The sequence below is a fragment of the Gasterosteus aculeatus genome, chromosome 17 (genome assembly GCF_964276395.1).
Source record: "Gasterosteus aculeatus chromosome 17, fGasAcu3.hap1.1, whole genome shotgun sequence".
Classification (NCBI taxonomy): Eukaryota; Metazoa; Chordata; class Actinopteri; order Perciformes; family Gasterosteidae; genus Gasterosteus; species Gasterosteus aculeatus.
The window spans coordinates 11,557,465-11,571,548 of NC_135705.1; the positions used below are offsets into that span (position 1 = coordinate 11,557,465).

A 14,084-nucleotide genomic window follows, 5' to 3' on the forward strand; every position below is an offset into this window, starting at 1 on the left:
ATACCATTTGTCTTTTATTTATTTAACAAGACATGCACTTTGATTAAAACTATTACCTAATGCAGTCAGATATTCTCATCCCATCATAACAGAGCAACACAACTCTTTAGCCTGAAGCACAACTTGTGGAAAGTGAAAGTAGAATCCCTCACAATAATCAGACAAACTCAACTGTGAAGTTAACTGCTGCAATTTTTTTCAGGTATTTTAAAATAGTACAGCTACAGGACAGTCTTGTTCAGATGTCAGGTAACTGAGTGTAGTGCTGCTTCTGATAAAAATATTGCCTATGCAAATAAAATAGAAATAAATTACTAAATAAAATATTTTCATTGTAGTGATTTATTGGTTTTGTATCATATGAAGGCCATTTACAACTCAATAACATTGTTTTCAAGTTGGGAGTTACATCCTGAAATATTCAGAGGAAGGTTTGTTCACATGAAAAGCTGCAACAGAGCACTTCTAAAGACAAACAATATCTAAAAAAAGTCAATGAAAGTAGTTTTTTCCCAAATTACTTCCTCCGAGTGAAACAAGAACACTCAAACTGACTTAGATTTTAGCATTTATTGGTACGTTTAAAGTTAAAAGTTGTAAAATACACTTAAAAATTGTATATATATATATATATATATATATTTGCATAAAACTAAGAAGGACATCTTACCGTAAAATGTAAACTTTTCTCAAGAGTGCAAATAGCTTAAAGCCATTTTAAGATGATAGCAGGTATTACTCTTGAAAAATCAATTAACAAAAGGGGAAAATGTCAGTCTGTGTGTGAATACAATTTTCAGATTGTAAAAAGATAAACATTTAGTGCAAATCTCAATTCCTAAAAACACGATATTTAAAGCAAGAGATGCAGAAACCTCTTTGTACCATTGTGCTAATTCGTTGAAGTGAAAAACTGGTTAAAAAACACGTGAGCGTCTCAAGTTTGTCGTTTCTCAATCATAGAATGTCACAAGTTTACTAGACACACAATGCTTTCAGTTCATAGGGTTTCACATATATGGTTACAGGTATCAGATTTGAGGAGTTTGATGTTTCATTTCATTGCACACGGACAACATTACAGCAATTAAAAAAAGTAAAAAGTGGCACGGAAACAATGAATTGACTTGATCTACTGAAAATTAATTAACAATTTAATCATTTACATTTAACTAATTGATATTTCCTGGATTCACTTTCTTAACCATTTGCAGTTTAAATATCTTTGGTTTTAGACTGTGGTTCAGAAAAAACAAGAAATTGAAATACACTAGCTTGGGCTATTGAAACTTGTGCTGTGGTCTGAATGATTAAGATGAATAATAATCAGTCTATTAACACAAAATTAAACTTTAGTTTCAGATTCAGTGAAAAGATAAAGACTTTTTAAAGACTGTGCTTGGAAACTCTTCATAACAACATAAATATTCCATTTATTTGACCTTTCAGTTGTTTGTTTTATTCTCTGGCTCATATAACAGAAACATGATACGCTCTGTAATGTATTTGTCATGGAACATGTAGCTCAAAATGTACTTTTTATTGCACCCACAGTACAGTATGTGGTGACCTGAGGTTGATTCTCAATAATTTTGGATAATACACATAAAATGTTAGCTCCATTTTCATATATATACACTAGACTCTGTAAACGGTATAACTACTGCTATGCACGTGCTTGTGACGTTACTGAACTGAAATGTGACACATTTTAAATGATGATCAGATTTTGAGTAATGAGGTTATTTATATCAGTGAACCGTCAGCTTCTTGACAGTATAGAAAAATAGTCTTATTAATTGCATATACGGTTTAAAGCACCCGTTCTCTTAAAACAACTGTGTTAAGAAGCGATTTCCATTACGCAAAATGCGGACACACGTATATGAAAAACAAACACTCGATCATCCGAGGGTTCATGCTCTTGCATCAGCTGGAGACAAACATGGATCATTTCAGGCTTTGTCGGTAAATGAGAAATCAAGCCAAAACACTGACAGTGGACAGGCTTCAAGTAGAGAGGCTTGTCTAGTGTGCGCATGTTCCAACTTCCTTTACAATGGTTAGCATAAATATGTGTGCTAAGCTCCACTCATCATGGAGAAGATAATCCAAGGGGCCTGTTAATATTAGTAGTGTGTAGGACTACATTTAAAAGAAGCAATCAATGCTACTGGGGCATGACCACATGGAGATGCATATGACACATGTTTAAATGTCACCACACGTGAGAGAAGAAGAAATGCATGACACACACATGTTCATGAACACTTGTATGCGTGGTTCTGTGTGGACACTTTGGGCTGCAATGGGATGAAATTTCACTCTGTCAAACACCCATGCGGGCAGCCCTTGAGTGCGGCACCTTGACTTAGGCGTGACAAAGGTTACCGCTGGACCCGCAGGGGGCTGCAATGCCGTACTTCTTCAGGATGGGGTTGAAGTGGGAGGCCGTAGCAGCGCCGGCCTCTCTGGGTGGGAAAGGCTTCATGGTGGAGAGGATCAGCGCCAGGCAGTCTGCCACTTTCTTGTTCGGGGCGCATGCCAGAGCCGGAGTGTGGCCTGCAGAGAACAGGGAAGAAGTGTCCTACAGTGCCCCTCAGGAACCGCTTTCGGCACTTTTGGTATTGTTTCATAAAAGTATGGTTATTCCAGCTTACCCTCCTCATCTACAGCCATGACTGCAGCTCCTCTGCTCAATAACACTTGCACTACAGTTGACAGGCCTTTTCTTGCTGCAATGTGAAGGGGCCTGCATGGCGGAGAAAGGTAGCTCTTTTATAACCCAGATATGAAAAAACAGTTTTATAGATAAAATATTATACAGTATTACTGGGGTCCATGGCAGGCTGTCGATACTCTAAATATGGTAAACATTCTCATCTACATCAAGACGCCATGTTAAGGTAGAAAACCTACTATTGACATTCTGTAATAACGTCATCATATAACGTCACATTCAACAGCATCATTACTATGCAATTCCTTTTTTAAATCAGTTTTCACTGGTTTGTATTCTTCATTAAGGGCATGGACAGCAAGCCCTTTTGAAAAACTCACATTTGGAGGGCGCTGTTGGTCGCATTTATGAGGGAGCAGTTGCTGATCTCGCCGAGGATCAACAAGGCACACATCTCATGACCCTGCAGAGAAAAACACATTATTATATTATTACTAAAGCACGTTTTTGCTAAAAGAAAACGTCCTGGTAATGTAATAAGTTGTGGCTGAAAATGTAATAAAATCTTTGCCCTAATTTGCTTTGCTTTTTAAAATGTAGACCATGAAATGTTGTGGCACAGCAATACTACTTTTCCTACAGTTCCGGCAGTTGCAGGGTTACATTAGGCAGTGTGAAATAAAAATTTGTTAGTTTTGAAAAGACAATAAATATATTTTGAAAGGTTAACACCGTAGCTGAGAGTTTATAAATGACTGTTAATATACATATGTAATTACTGTGCCACTTCATTGATAAAGTACATGCAATTGTGTATGATGTGTGACCTTGCTGCAGGCTATGTGAAGGGCAGTGTTATTATTGACATCCACCAGGGTCAGGTCAGGCTTCACTTTGTGGAGCAGGAACTCTAAAATGCAGAACATAAGACACCTTTCACAACACACAAGTACCTTCAGATTTCAACCATTATCAACTTTTAAGAGGTGCTAGAGGGAACTTATACAGTGTATTACAGGTTACCATTAAAAGTGGGGGATTGTTTAGTATCTCGTGCAGAAAACAAGTGGTTCCGACGTGTTTTAAGGTTTTCCCAGCTGTAGATAAGAATGACACATTTTAAAGACACTGGCCACATGGATTTCAATCACATACCAACAGCCAGCGTCTGTCCACTGTCAGCAGCAACCATCAAAGCAGAGCATCCACAATGATCCACAGCATTGACTTGCGCTCCATGGGCCAGGACCAGCTGGAGCCCACGGACATTGCCTGAATAAGCAGCTGCATGCAGCGCTGTCCTGCACTCACACAACATACACATGGAAATGTAACTCAACTAACATCTTTCTGTAAGCTAGGAAATGTGTTTCCTTATTATTTCAAGGTACCAAAATGGGGTTTGGAGCAAATAAGTTATTAATACTATAAGTTACATGTCATACACTATAATTTTGTGGATCAAATTAACGGATATAAGATATTAAATTGGATATGTACAACCAATCATAATACATAGGTATGCGTATGCAGAGCAGAACCCACCTTCCTTTGGCATCACTAATGTTAACAAGTTTTGGACCCGCAGTCTTAACCAGAAGTCCAGCAGCAACATCATGTCCATTAACTCTGTAGAGGACAGAGGACATACAAAGAATTACATGTATTGTTTTCAATATATAATTAACAAATGTATGTATAGACTTGACAACAGTACTCACAGAGCACAGTGCAATGCAGTAAAGCGATTTCCCTCCTGGTTGCTAAAGGGTTTGTTTTCAAGTAAAATGTGTAAACATCCTTCATGCCCTAAATACACAGGACACAAATGCAAAAATTATTATTATTCAAATCTTTGATGCAATACAATGTCAACATGCAATTGATCAACAAGACAGGCATGTGTTTAATGTTACTACAATTAACTTTTAACTGGTTATGAAACAGATTCAATGTAATACTGATGCCTCCATACGGCCTACATGCAGCGGGAAGATCTGCCAGACCATGATGCAGTACCAACACGAGAGGTTTTCTAAAGGGCATCTGGGAGCTAAAAGAAAATCCATCATACATGTTTTTATCACTGTATAAGTATTATCTGCACTGAGGTCTCACCGTGGTGGGCGGCCCAGTGGGTGGGTGTGTAGCCGCTGAAGTCCAATATGGAGTCTAGAGGGTCAGCTTTCATAGCAGCCTTTAGCAAAGTTCCAAGTAGCTTTGTGTGCCCACGCGACGCTACGAGGTGCAGCGGGGTTCTTCCCCAAGAATCTCTACAAAGAGCTGAGGCCCCATGTTCCAATAGAGCAGATACACAGTGCTCACTGTCCAAAATACCCTGCAGCAGTAGGAAAAACATACAGACATTCAGATTCTATGAAAAGGGACATATTGTCTTTAACACTGAAGTGACCTTAAAAAGTCACATGGAACAAGTAGTTCCCTTACAGCTCGGTGTAGTGCAGTGAAGCCCTTTTTGTCAGCAGCATCTGCCTTTGCTCCTTTCTCCAACAGGATGTGGACACAGTCGGTGTGACGTCCCAGCGATGCCAGCATGAGAGCCGTCCTGCACTCGACAAAAACAAAACGGAGGAGGAACAGTTGACTAATTGGAAGACCAATAAAAAATCTTAATTGGTGTGATTCGCGGTGGGTTTGGAGACCGACAGGCATGTCTGCAGCTTCTAGGAAAAAAAAGTATACAATATAACTTTAGAATCCAATTACACCAAACAATGAAATATTCATAATTCATAGTCAAAAAAGACACAATTATGCTGTTCAGCACAATATGAAGGTAAAACTTCATGTGACTCACTGTCCCTGAGTGTCTGGACTGTCGATGATGTCAGAACTTTGTTCCCCACTGACCAATAACAGCAGGCAGTCGATTTGGCCCTCAGCAGCTGTACAGCAGGAAAACGGTAAAAGGAAAATTAAATAAAAAAATACCAGTTACATGGATGGTAAAGTGCTAAAATAATTTTAAAATGAAGAACTCTTCAACCATTAAACATTATGCTTCATTCTCAAGATCAATGTCAATCAAAAATACAGCGCACTAAACACATATTACATTACATGTCATTTAGCTGACGCTTTTATCCAAAGCGACGTACAATAAGTGCATTCAACCATAGGGTACAAACTCAGGAGAACAAGAAACAAGAAAGTGCAATTTCCTCAAATAAGCCAATTTACAATTTGCTATAGATGAGTGACGTTACAAGTACAACTTAAGTGCTACAATTTGTTAGTCTTTAGTCGAGGTAGAGTCTGAAGAGGTGTGTCTTTAGTTTGCGGCGGAAGATGTGAAGGCTCTCTGCGGTCCTGATGTCTTCAGAGAGCTCGTTCCACCATTTCGGCGCAAGGACAGCGAAGAGTCGAGACCTAGTCGAGTGTTTTGCTCTCAGTGAGGGAGGGACGAGTAGTTTTGCAGATGCAGAGCGGAGAGTGCGGGTTGGGATGTAGGGTTTGACCATGTCCTGGATGTAAGCTGGACCCGATCCATTCACAGCATGGTACGTGAGCACCAATGTTTTGAACATATATATTGTTTCTTCAACGCACACCCACCTGCAGCATGGAGAGCCGTCCACTTGCGCTTTTGCTCTTTCAGCGTGTAGGAGGCATTGTGCTTCAGCAGCACCTCCACACAGGTGGCAAAACCTCTCTGGGCAGCCAGGTGGAGGGCGGTTCTGCCCTCAATATCCCGCACATCCAGACTCACTAGTGTCTCACAAAGCAAGCACAGTGCCTCACAGTGACCATAATAAGCCTGGAATAGCAGAATGAATAATCAAATGAACATGAGAGTCATAGGATTGTGAGAATGTGATCTGCAAGTAAAAGGCAAGTCTTGAGTGTTATAATTGCCATCATGGGCTACTCACAGCTAAGTGCAAAGGACTGACTGGAATATTACTTTCCACCTCTTCAAGACAGTTGAACGAGATCTCGAGAAGCTGCAAGAGTGAAGAAAAAAGGGTAAAACCGGGCATTGTCCTGTAATTGATTTAAAAAGATCAAAAGATATCAAAATATACCACTGACCAGTTCCAGGTGCTGTTTGTTCCCGTAAGCTGCTGCGTAGTGGACAGCACTGTAACCCTTACTGTTCTTCAGAGTCGGGTTTGCTCCATTATCAAGTAAAAAGTCTAAACACCTGAATACACAAAGCACAAAATTTAGAATCTCGTCTGGGTTTTATTTTTTCTTCTACTAAGAAGAATCAATGATTGTCTTACAGTGAGGCTTCCTGTTGCTTTTCATCACAGTGATTGGGCTCAGAGTTTGTTTCCCTTCAGGGAAAAGGAAACAGTGAACACAACAAACATTGAAACAAACATGTAACATTTTCAGGATGTGTCAGAGTAAAATGAGCAAGAAACTAAAATGACAGTAAACTTGCTCGGTCTCTCGCTCTCTCTCACCCACAAAAGGTGTGTGAAGCAGCGGCGTAGTGCAGAGGGCTGCAGCCCGTCAGATCCAGCTCATTGACCTCGGCGCCGGCTCTCACCAGGGAGATTGTGCACTGGCTGTTCCCGTTAGCTGCAGCATAGTGCAAAGAGGATCTGCAAGGTGCAACAGCAAACAGCTGTGACATCGGATAACAGCAAAAAAGGGTTGAAGTCTTTTTCAAGGTATTCTGCACTTACCTTCCCAAATGATCTTTGGCATCCAGTTCCGAAGCGGCACTATTCAACAGCAGGTTGAGACAATCAACATTTCTGTCAGGAGAGGAAGTGATTAGTGTAGAAAAAACAACATTGGAACAAGTAATATTTTCAAAATGCTGGGGGAAATATTTATAATGTATCATTTATTGTTTAGAATAATTCCCAAAAATGATGATTTATAGAACTGATTTTATGACAACCAAAACAGTGTGTGTGTGTTTACCCTCCAGAGGCAGCTGCATGCAGACAGGTCCTCCCCTGGTCGTCTAAAATGTTTATATCATCCCCAGCTGATGGAAGCCGAGACGGCATGACGTAAAACTGGCCTAAACACACACAACAAACCACAACGCTTTGTTAAGTGAAAATATCTTAAATTGGTCATTTATTCAAATTTAATCCAATGGACAAAGACAAATTGAGGGCCACAGTGAGATGCCTCAAACAGACACTTACCATTGGATAGTAACTTCCGACAACAGTCTGGAAATCCGTGGAGTGCCGCCAAATGCAGTGGAAGCATCCCATGAATGCCCTGTCTTTAGAGATCATTACAAAGATCATTTAGTGTGTGACGAGGTGGAAATCGTTTTTGCATGAAATTGCAATATTTGGATGTTCATATTTTGTCAAGAGGAAGCAGAATATTACAAGACCATAAATAGGAATGGAGTCTGCCTGTAGGAGTAATGATGGTATTCTCTTGCGAAGCGTCTGAAAAAGGTTTGGCCGGTCTTACCTGTTCTTATCAGCACCGTTAGTCAGCAGAGTGCTGATCAGCAACTCTTGACCGTATCTGGCCGCAACATGAAGAGGAGTGTTTCCAAACATATCAGCACAGTCAATCTCAACCCCTGTGTCCAAAGGGAGAAGAGACAAGATGTGAATTGAGGATGTGCTCTGATAGCTTTGGGGTATAGTCAGAATATACTGGGAGGACACAATGTCACTATTTCAGAATCAATCACATCTTACAAGACGATGACGGGGATAGTGTAAATACGCTACCATTTTGGATAAGAATCTGTGAGCCTGTGAAGCGCCCGTACATAGCAGCAATATGCAGAGGGCTCTTCCCTTCTTTATTCTGTTAAATAGAGAAAAAAGCAAAAACCCATTTTGATAAAATAATGACCGTAATTATGATAAATCAGTGCATTCATTATTGTTGGGTCTTTACAAATCCACTCAATAAAAGCAAGCTTTTTACCTGAACATTGATATCGGCACCGTTGTTGATGAGCAGCTCGAGACACAGCACCCCGCTGGAGGAGGCGGCCGACAGGTGCAGTGGCATGCTGCCGTGGCAATTGGGCTGATTGATGTTGGCACCACAGTTCACCAGCTCGGTGGCCACAGCATCCTGCCCCGTGTGACAGGCCATGTGCAGCGCTGTGTTCCCAAAAATGTTAGGTTCGTCAATCTGAGGGACGGAGGAGGAAAACAATCGATGAGCATACGCTGAAGTTTATTATATAGAATTTGGGTCTGGTTGGAAATCTGTTGCGTGTCCAAAGGGAGATTTGTAAACTTCAATTTGCTGCAGTAGTGACCAGATGTTGGTAACATCGCCCGAAAGCGAATTACTGATGAGGCTGCAAAATGATTAGTGGCATGATCCAGGATCAACATGAAAACAAGTCTCTGCAGGACACCATGTTATGTAGACTGAATCTCATATCAAACCACGTATAACTACAGACGGCTGTGTTTTTGTAATTAAGAAGGATGTTTCTTTACAATTGTATACAGATAATCTCGAAACCCCTTGCAGCAGAACAAACATTACAGAAAAGACATGACAGCCGTAATCATTTATTAGGATGTAATATTGCTCCGAAATGGTGGAACGAGCTCTCTGATGACACCAGGACAGCAGAGAGCCGTCACATCTTCTGCCGCAAGACACCTCTTCAGACTCTACCTCGACTAAAAGACTAACAAATTGTAGCACTTAACTTGTACTTATAATGCCACTTATCTAAAGCAAATTGTAAATTGGCTTATTTGAGGGAATTGCACTTTCTTGTTTCTTGCTCTTCTGAGTTTGTATCCCTTATTGTAAGTCGCTTTCGATAAAAACGTCAGCTACATGACATGTAATGTAATATAGTGATGTGACTCAGCTCCTTTACCTCGACCATCAGTCTCAAGAGATATTTGACCACCTCCAACTGTCCACTGACTGCTGCAGCATGGAGCGGAGTGTAGCCACGTTTGTCTTTGCACATCACGTCGGCACCGTGTGACACGAGCAGCTTCAGAACCTCCACATGTCCTGAAAGAAGAGCTTAACATTTACTCCAAGTCCCTGCCATGGAAGTACATCAGAGCACACCAAACTCTCTGTAGGCGGGTTCGCAGACAGTTAGTGTACACAGAAATTGTTATTCAACAGATTGACGTTGTTAAGACTGACCTTTTCTTGTCAATGTTGATACCAACTTAAATAGTTCGCAGAAATGTAAAGGCTTAATGTCAAAAAATGCTGTATGTTTAAATTTTAGAGCTGCAACGACTAATTAAATAGTTGCCAACCATTACAGTACCAATTCAGAGATTTAATTAATTGGAGTATTTCAAAATAATACAATTTTCTTATTTTAGTTTTTTCAATTCGAGCTGGTTTCTTTACTCCTCTGCAGCGTAAAAAACATGTTTAGTTGTGGGGGGAAAACTCAGGTCAACATTTTATAGACCAAAGAACTCATCCATCTTCAAACAGCTTATCCTGCACACAGGGTCGCGGGGGTGTTGGATAATTACTTTGGACCAGAGACAGGGTTGGATTGGTTGCCAGCCAATCGCAGGGCTAACACAGAGACACATCCACACACCTACGGGCAATATAGAGTCACCAATCAACCTGATCCCCAGTGCATGTCTTTAGACTGTGGGAGGAAGCCGGAGTACCCGGGGAGAACATGCAGACTCCACACAGAAATGCCACTGGGTGGAGTCGAACCCAGGACCTTCTTGCTGTGAAGCGACGGTGCTAACTACCACACCACCGTGCCAGCCAAATCGATGAAATCTATACACTACCGGTAATCAAAAATAGAAATAATCGTTGGTTGTAGCCCTCGGTTTGTAAATCGGGATTAATATTATGTATCAGAATTTAAATTGGTGAAAATTATATCAGACAGCAATAACATTCCCCGTGAACACAAATCAATATTTTATTTTTGTTTGTCCGGGAATTAACATTTTATTTGACGTGTTTTCTGGAAAAAAAATAATAATTTTGACAACATTATCCTATGAATGTATTAAAATGGTATGTCATATAGTTATTAAATAAAAGGCAAAAACCTCTGACGTAGTAGTTTGTAGTTTGTTTTTGTATGCTAATTAAGAGATATTTATTTTCTTACAGTCACACAATCAAATTTTTTTATTCTGGGTAAAAAGTAATAGAACATTTTTGTTTCTCAAAATGATGGCGCGACTCACCCAGGTATGCAGCCCAGTGGATTGCCTGCCTTTCGTTCTCATCTTTGGCATTCACATTGGCACCTTTGCTGAGGAGCAAGTGTACCATCTGTAAAAATAATTAGTAGGTCAACCAGTGTGTCTATCAGCTAATTTCATTTCTATCAATAACAATAATAGACATTTTGGCTTGAAAACAAAGTGACAAAAACAGGTCTGTAGTTATAGTTTCGCTCCACAAAACAGTAAACCGGGGCGACTGTGGGTGAGTGGGGAGCACGGTCATCCTCCAATCAGAGGGTTGTGGGTTCGATCCCAGGCCCGGCTAACCCGCATGTCGTTGTGTCCTTGGGCAAGACACTTAACCCAACATTGCTCCTGTAGCTGCGACTACAGTGTATGAATGGTAGTTACTGATGGCAGGTGTCACTGTGTATGGTTCTCCTGTCATCAGTGTATGAATGGGTGTGAATGGGTGAATGATGTCATGTAGTGTTAAAGCGCTTTGAGTGGTCGGAAGACTAGAAAAGCGCTATACAAGTACAGTCCATTTACCATTTTAAATATTGTGTGAAAGTTTGTTAATATGTTATTAAGCAAAGGCCTTTTTCCACAATGCTGCAAAATCTGGAAAAAACAAGTTAACTTCCCTCGGACATCATTCACCTCCCTGAAGCAAATCTTCAAAACCATTAATGATTTTACCTCTCCGTAACCGCTGTGTGCTGCATGATGCAGTGGTGTCCTCCCTGACTTGTCAGCAACATCCAGACTGCACACGTGTGGTATCAGAGCTTTAGCGCAGCCTGTGGCCCACTTTGCAGCTGCCATGTGTAAAGGTGTATGCCTGTACTTGTCCTGTGTGTTGACCTTTGCTCTGTGCAATAGTAGAAGCTCAACGGCTTTCTGAGGGAAAAATATAAAATTCAAAAATTCAAAGACTCAAAAATGTACAATCTGGTTAAGTCCTTTCACTAACTGGGTTTTGAGGTCGTAGCATACTTCATTGCGAGAGGCAGCTGCTCGATGTAAAGGAGTCAGCAAACTCTGGTCCTTGGCGTTGACAGTCGCACCTGCAGAGCGAAAGCAGAGCGAATTATTCATTTTTGAGTGTTCGGGTAACATTCAGTTTTTCTGCATTTGATTGACTCTGTTATGATTACCAGTGAGGCTGGTTTCAACAAAAACACTCAGGTGTATGTAGTTGATAAGCTTTACACTTAATTTGACATATTTTCAAAAGTTAAATAAATGGGGTTTTCTACCTGAAGTAATAAGCAGGTCCATAGTGTGAACATCACCCAAATAAGCAGCAGCATGAAGTGGCGTGCTTTGGTCTTGGTCCTGAGAGGAAAGAAAAACAAATGTTCCTTTATTGTATCATTTTAATATTGCACTACATTCAAGATGTTTTTGTGACATCGCCAGATCGCAGCTAATGCGCAATTGCAACCTTTTTTGCTTCATTAATGAGCAGTAACCGAAAAGCATGGAATTACAGAGAAGCTGTGCCGAAGGCCCAGGAAGCCTAGTGATCAGTCTACATCAGAGATGCACAGCGGAACCATTTGCACAAGCTCAATAAACATCAGAAAATAAACTGCATGCAAATTTGATACCAGAACTTTCAAAAACTCCAAAACGTTACGGGGGAGGGGTGTGTGTGTGTGGGGGGGGGGGGTGGGGGAGGGTGTAATCTTACCAGTGAATTGACATCTTCATTAGAGTTTAACAAAAATGTCACTTCTTCTGCATTTCGGCTGAATATAGCCTGGACCAATGGAGACTGAAAGAGAGGTGGGACAAGCAAAACAGACATGTTTGCACAATGAATTATTAAAGTCTCATCAAACTGAACAGCCTTCAGTAGCAAACATGTTAAAGCCCACTGGGGTCATAAATACATTCATGCCTTAAACTGGGATCCAGAAATAAATTGTTACATGCCAAGGTAAAGGGTGTAAGGGAAATATATCTGATAACTTCATAATGTTAACTTCCCCGTTGTTTGATCGTGCTGAATATGATCACGTTACCTTTGACTGCAGGAATCCTGGCCGGGTCACCTAAAATTAAGGATTATTCAACGACTTTCAGAAGACATGCAAATTACAAACGGAAGAAGCAACTCAAGAGAAAACATCTTTCTATCTGGGTGCACATTCAACCTGATACGTATCCTGTGCACCTCTGAGCAGCACTCATGTGACGATTTGTCTCGTTCCTCTGACATTGAGGAACGAGACGAATGTGACAAAATGACGACATTTCTTCTCTGTGCATTTGGAGGAAAATGGTCAATTATACCATATTGTCTTTTGAAATATGTTTTGATTGTAATGATCCAATCTGCTTCAGCAAAGATAAGGACACCATGTACATCTTAGACCATTTTTGTTAAATGAACATGTATTTGACTAAAGAACGTTACTTGTTTGAATCATGCACATAGCCTTCACTTTTTACGCATATATAGACAATGGTTTAACGACCAGGCAAGACCTGTCTTTCACATTTAACGTTAAGCATACGAATAAGATCCATGTAACGATCAAAAAGTTTGGACGTCATGTACCAGGGATCCCGATGACTCCGACGAGACGAACGCTTGGTGAATTACAAAAACGAAACACCGAACGTGAAAGTAAACTCCTACTCTAGCGTGGCTAATTTCCAACATCAACGTTAGCCTCGTAGCAAAGTTTGCTCGACATGTCACTAAACACGATCAGCCGGTTGTTTGCAGTATTAAAAAGTACAGTGAGTTCAAACGTGAAGTTTTATTTACTACCTGGTCCTTCATTTTCCTTAACTCCATGTCCCAATCACTCTGGAAGCTCCCTCATTGAAACTGAGTATAAAGTTGACTACATGTCACCCTGTAGCAGCTAGTTAGCCTAGCGTTAGCTTAGTTAGCTCCTGATATGTGATGTCTAGTCGCCATACGCCACAGCAGGCGGAATATCGCGAGGGACGTTAAAGAAACGTGATTTGGACTCATTTTACGTTTCCAAATATTTGCATGGGTTTAGGTTGTAATATGTTTATTAGATAAATACATCCAGATAATACTTTATTGTGAACCTAATGACATGCCATGAGATGTTACATGCCTTGTATTAATTTAAAAAGTTTGACCCGTCTTCCATCGGACAGGTTTTGGGCATGGCAAACGGAATTAACCTAAATTAATTATATGGTTAGAGGCAGTGGTTGAATGTACCGCTACCTCAGCTGGTATACATTATTTAACTGGACATAGTACTATTAGTATCTTCATCGTCATCATT

The 14,084-nt window shown here is 40.5% G+C and overlaps 1 protein-coding gene across 2 annotated transcripts; it reads right to left on the reverse strand.

The window, feature by feature from the left end:
* Nucleotides 1-326: 326 nt before the first annotated feature.
* On the reverse strand, nt 327-14,072 carry ankrd52b (ankyrin repeat domain 52b). 2 transcript variants are annotated; one of them, XM_040204093.2, is made up of 29 exons: nt 13,586-13,781; nt 12,831-12,860; nt 12,497-12,580; nt 12,060-12,138; nt 11,797-11,867; nt 11,500-11,700; nt 10,816-10,903; nt 9,495-9,637; nt 8,570-8,782; nt 8,368-8,446; nt 8,099-8,213; nt 7,816-7,898; nt 7,583-7,685; nt 7,339-7,410; nt 7,114-7,254; nt 6,928-6,981; nt 6,734-6,845; nt 6,574-6,645; nt 6,257-6,458; nt 5,499-5,586; nt 5,129-5,246; nt 4,799-5,018; nt 4,402-4,489; nt 4,226-4,309; nt 3,836-3,981; nt 3,508-3,590; nt 3,061-3,143; nt 2,661-2,752; nt 327-2,562 (listed from the first exon to the last, which is right to left on the reverse strand). In XM_040204093.2, exons 1-29 carry the CDS (start codon nt 13,610-13,612, stop codon nt 2,372-2,374), a joined length of 3,162 nt encoding a protein of 1,053 aa, XP_040060027.1. In that variant the 5' UTR covers nt 13,613-13,781; the 3' UTR covers nt 327-2,371. The 2 variants fall into 2 exon arrangements, with proteins under 2 accessions (XP_040060027.1, XP_040060028.1); XM_040204094.2 differs by lacking the exon at nt 12,831-12,860 and having other exon boundaries at nt 13,586-14,072.
* Nucleotides 14,073-14,084: the final 12 nt, after the last annotated feature.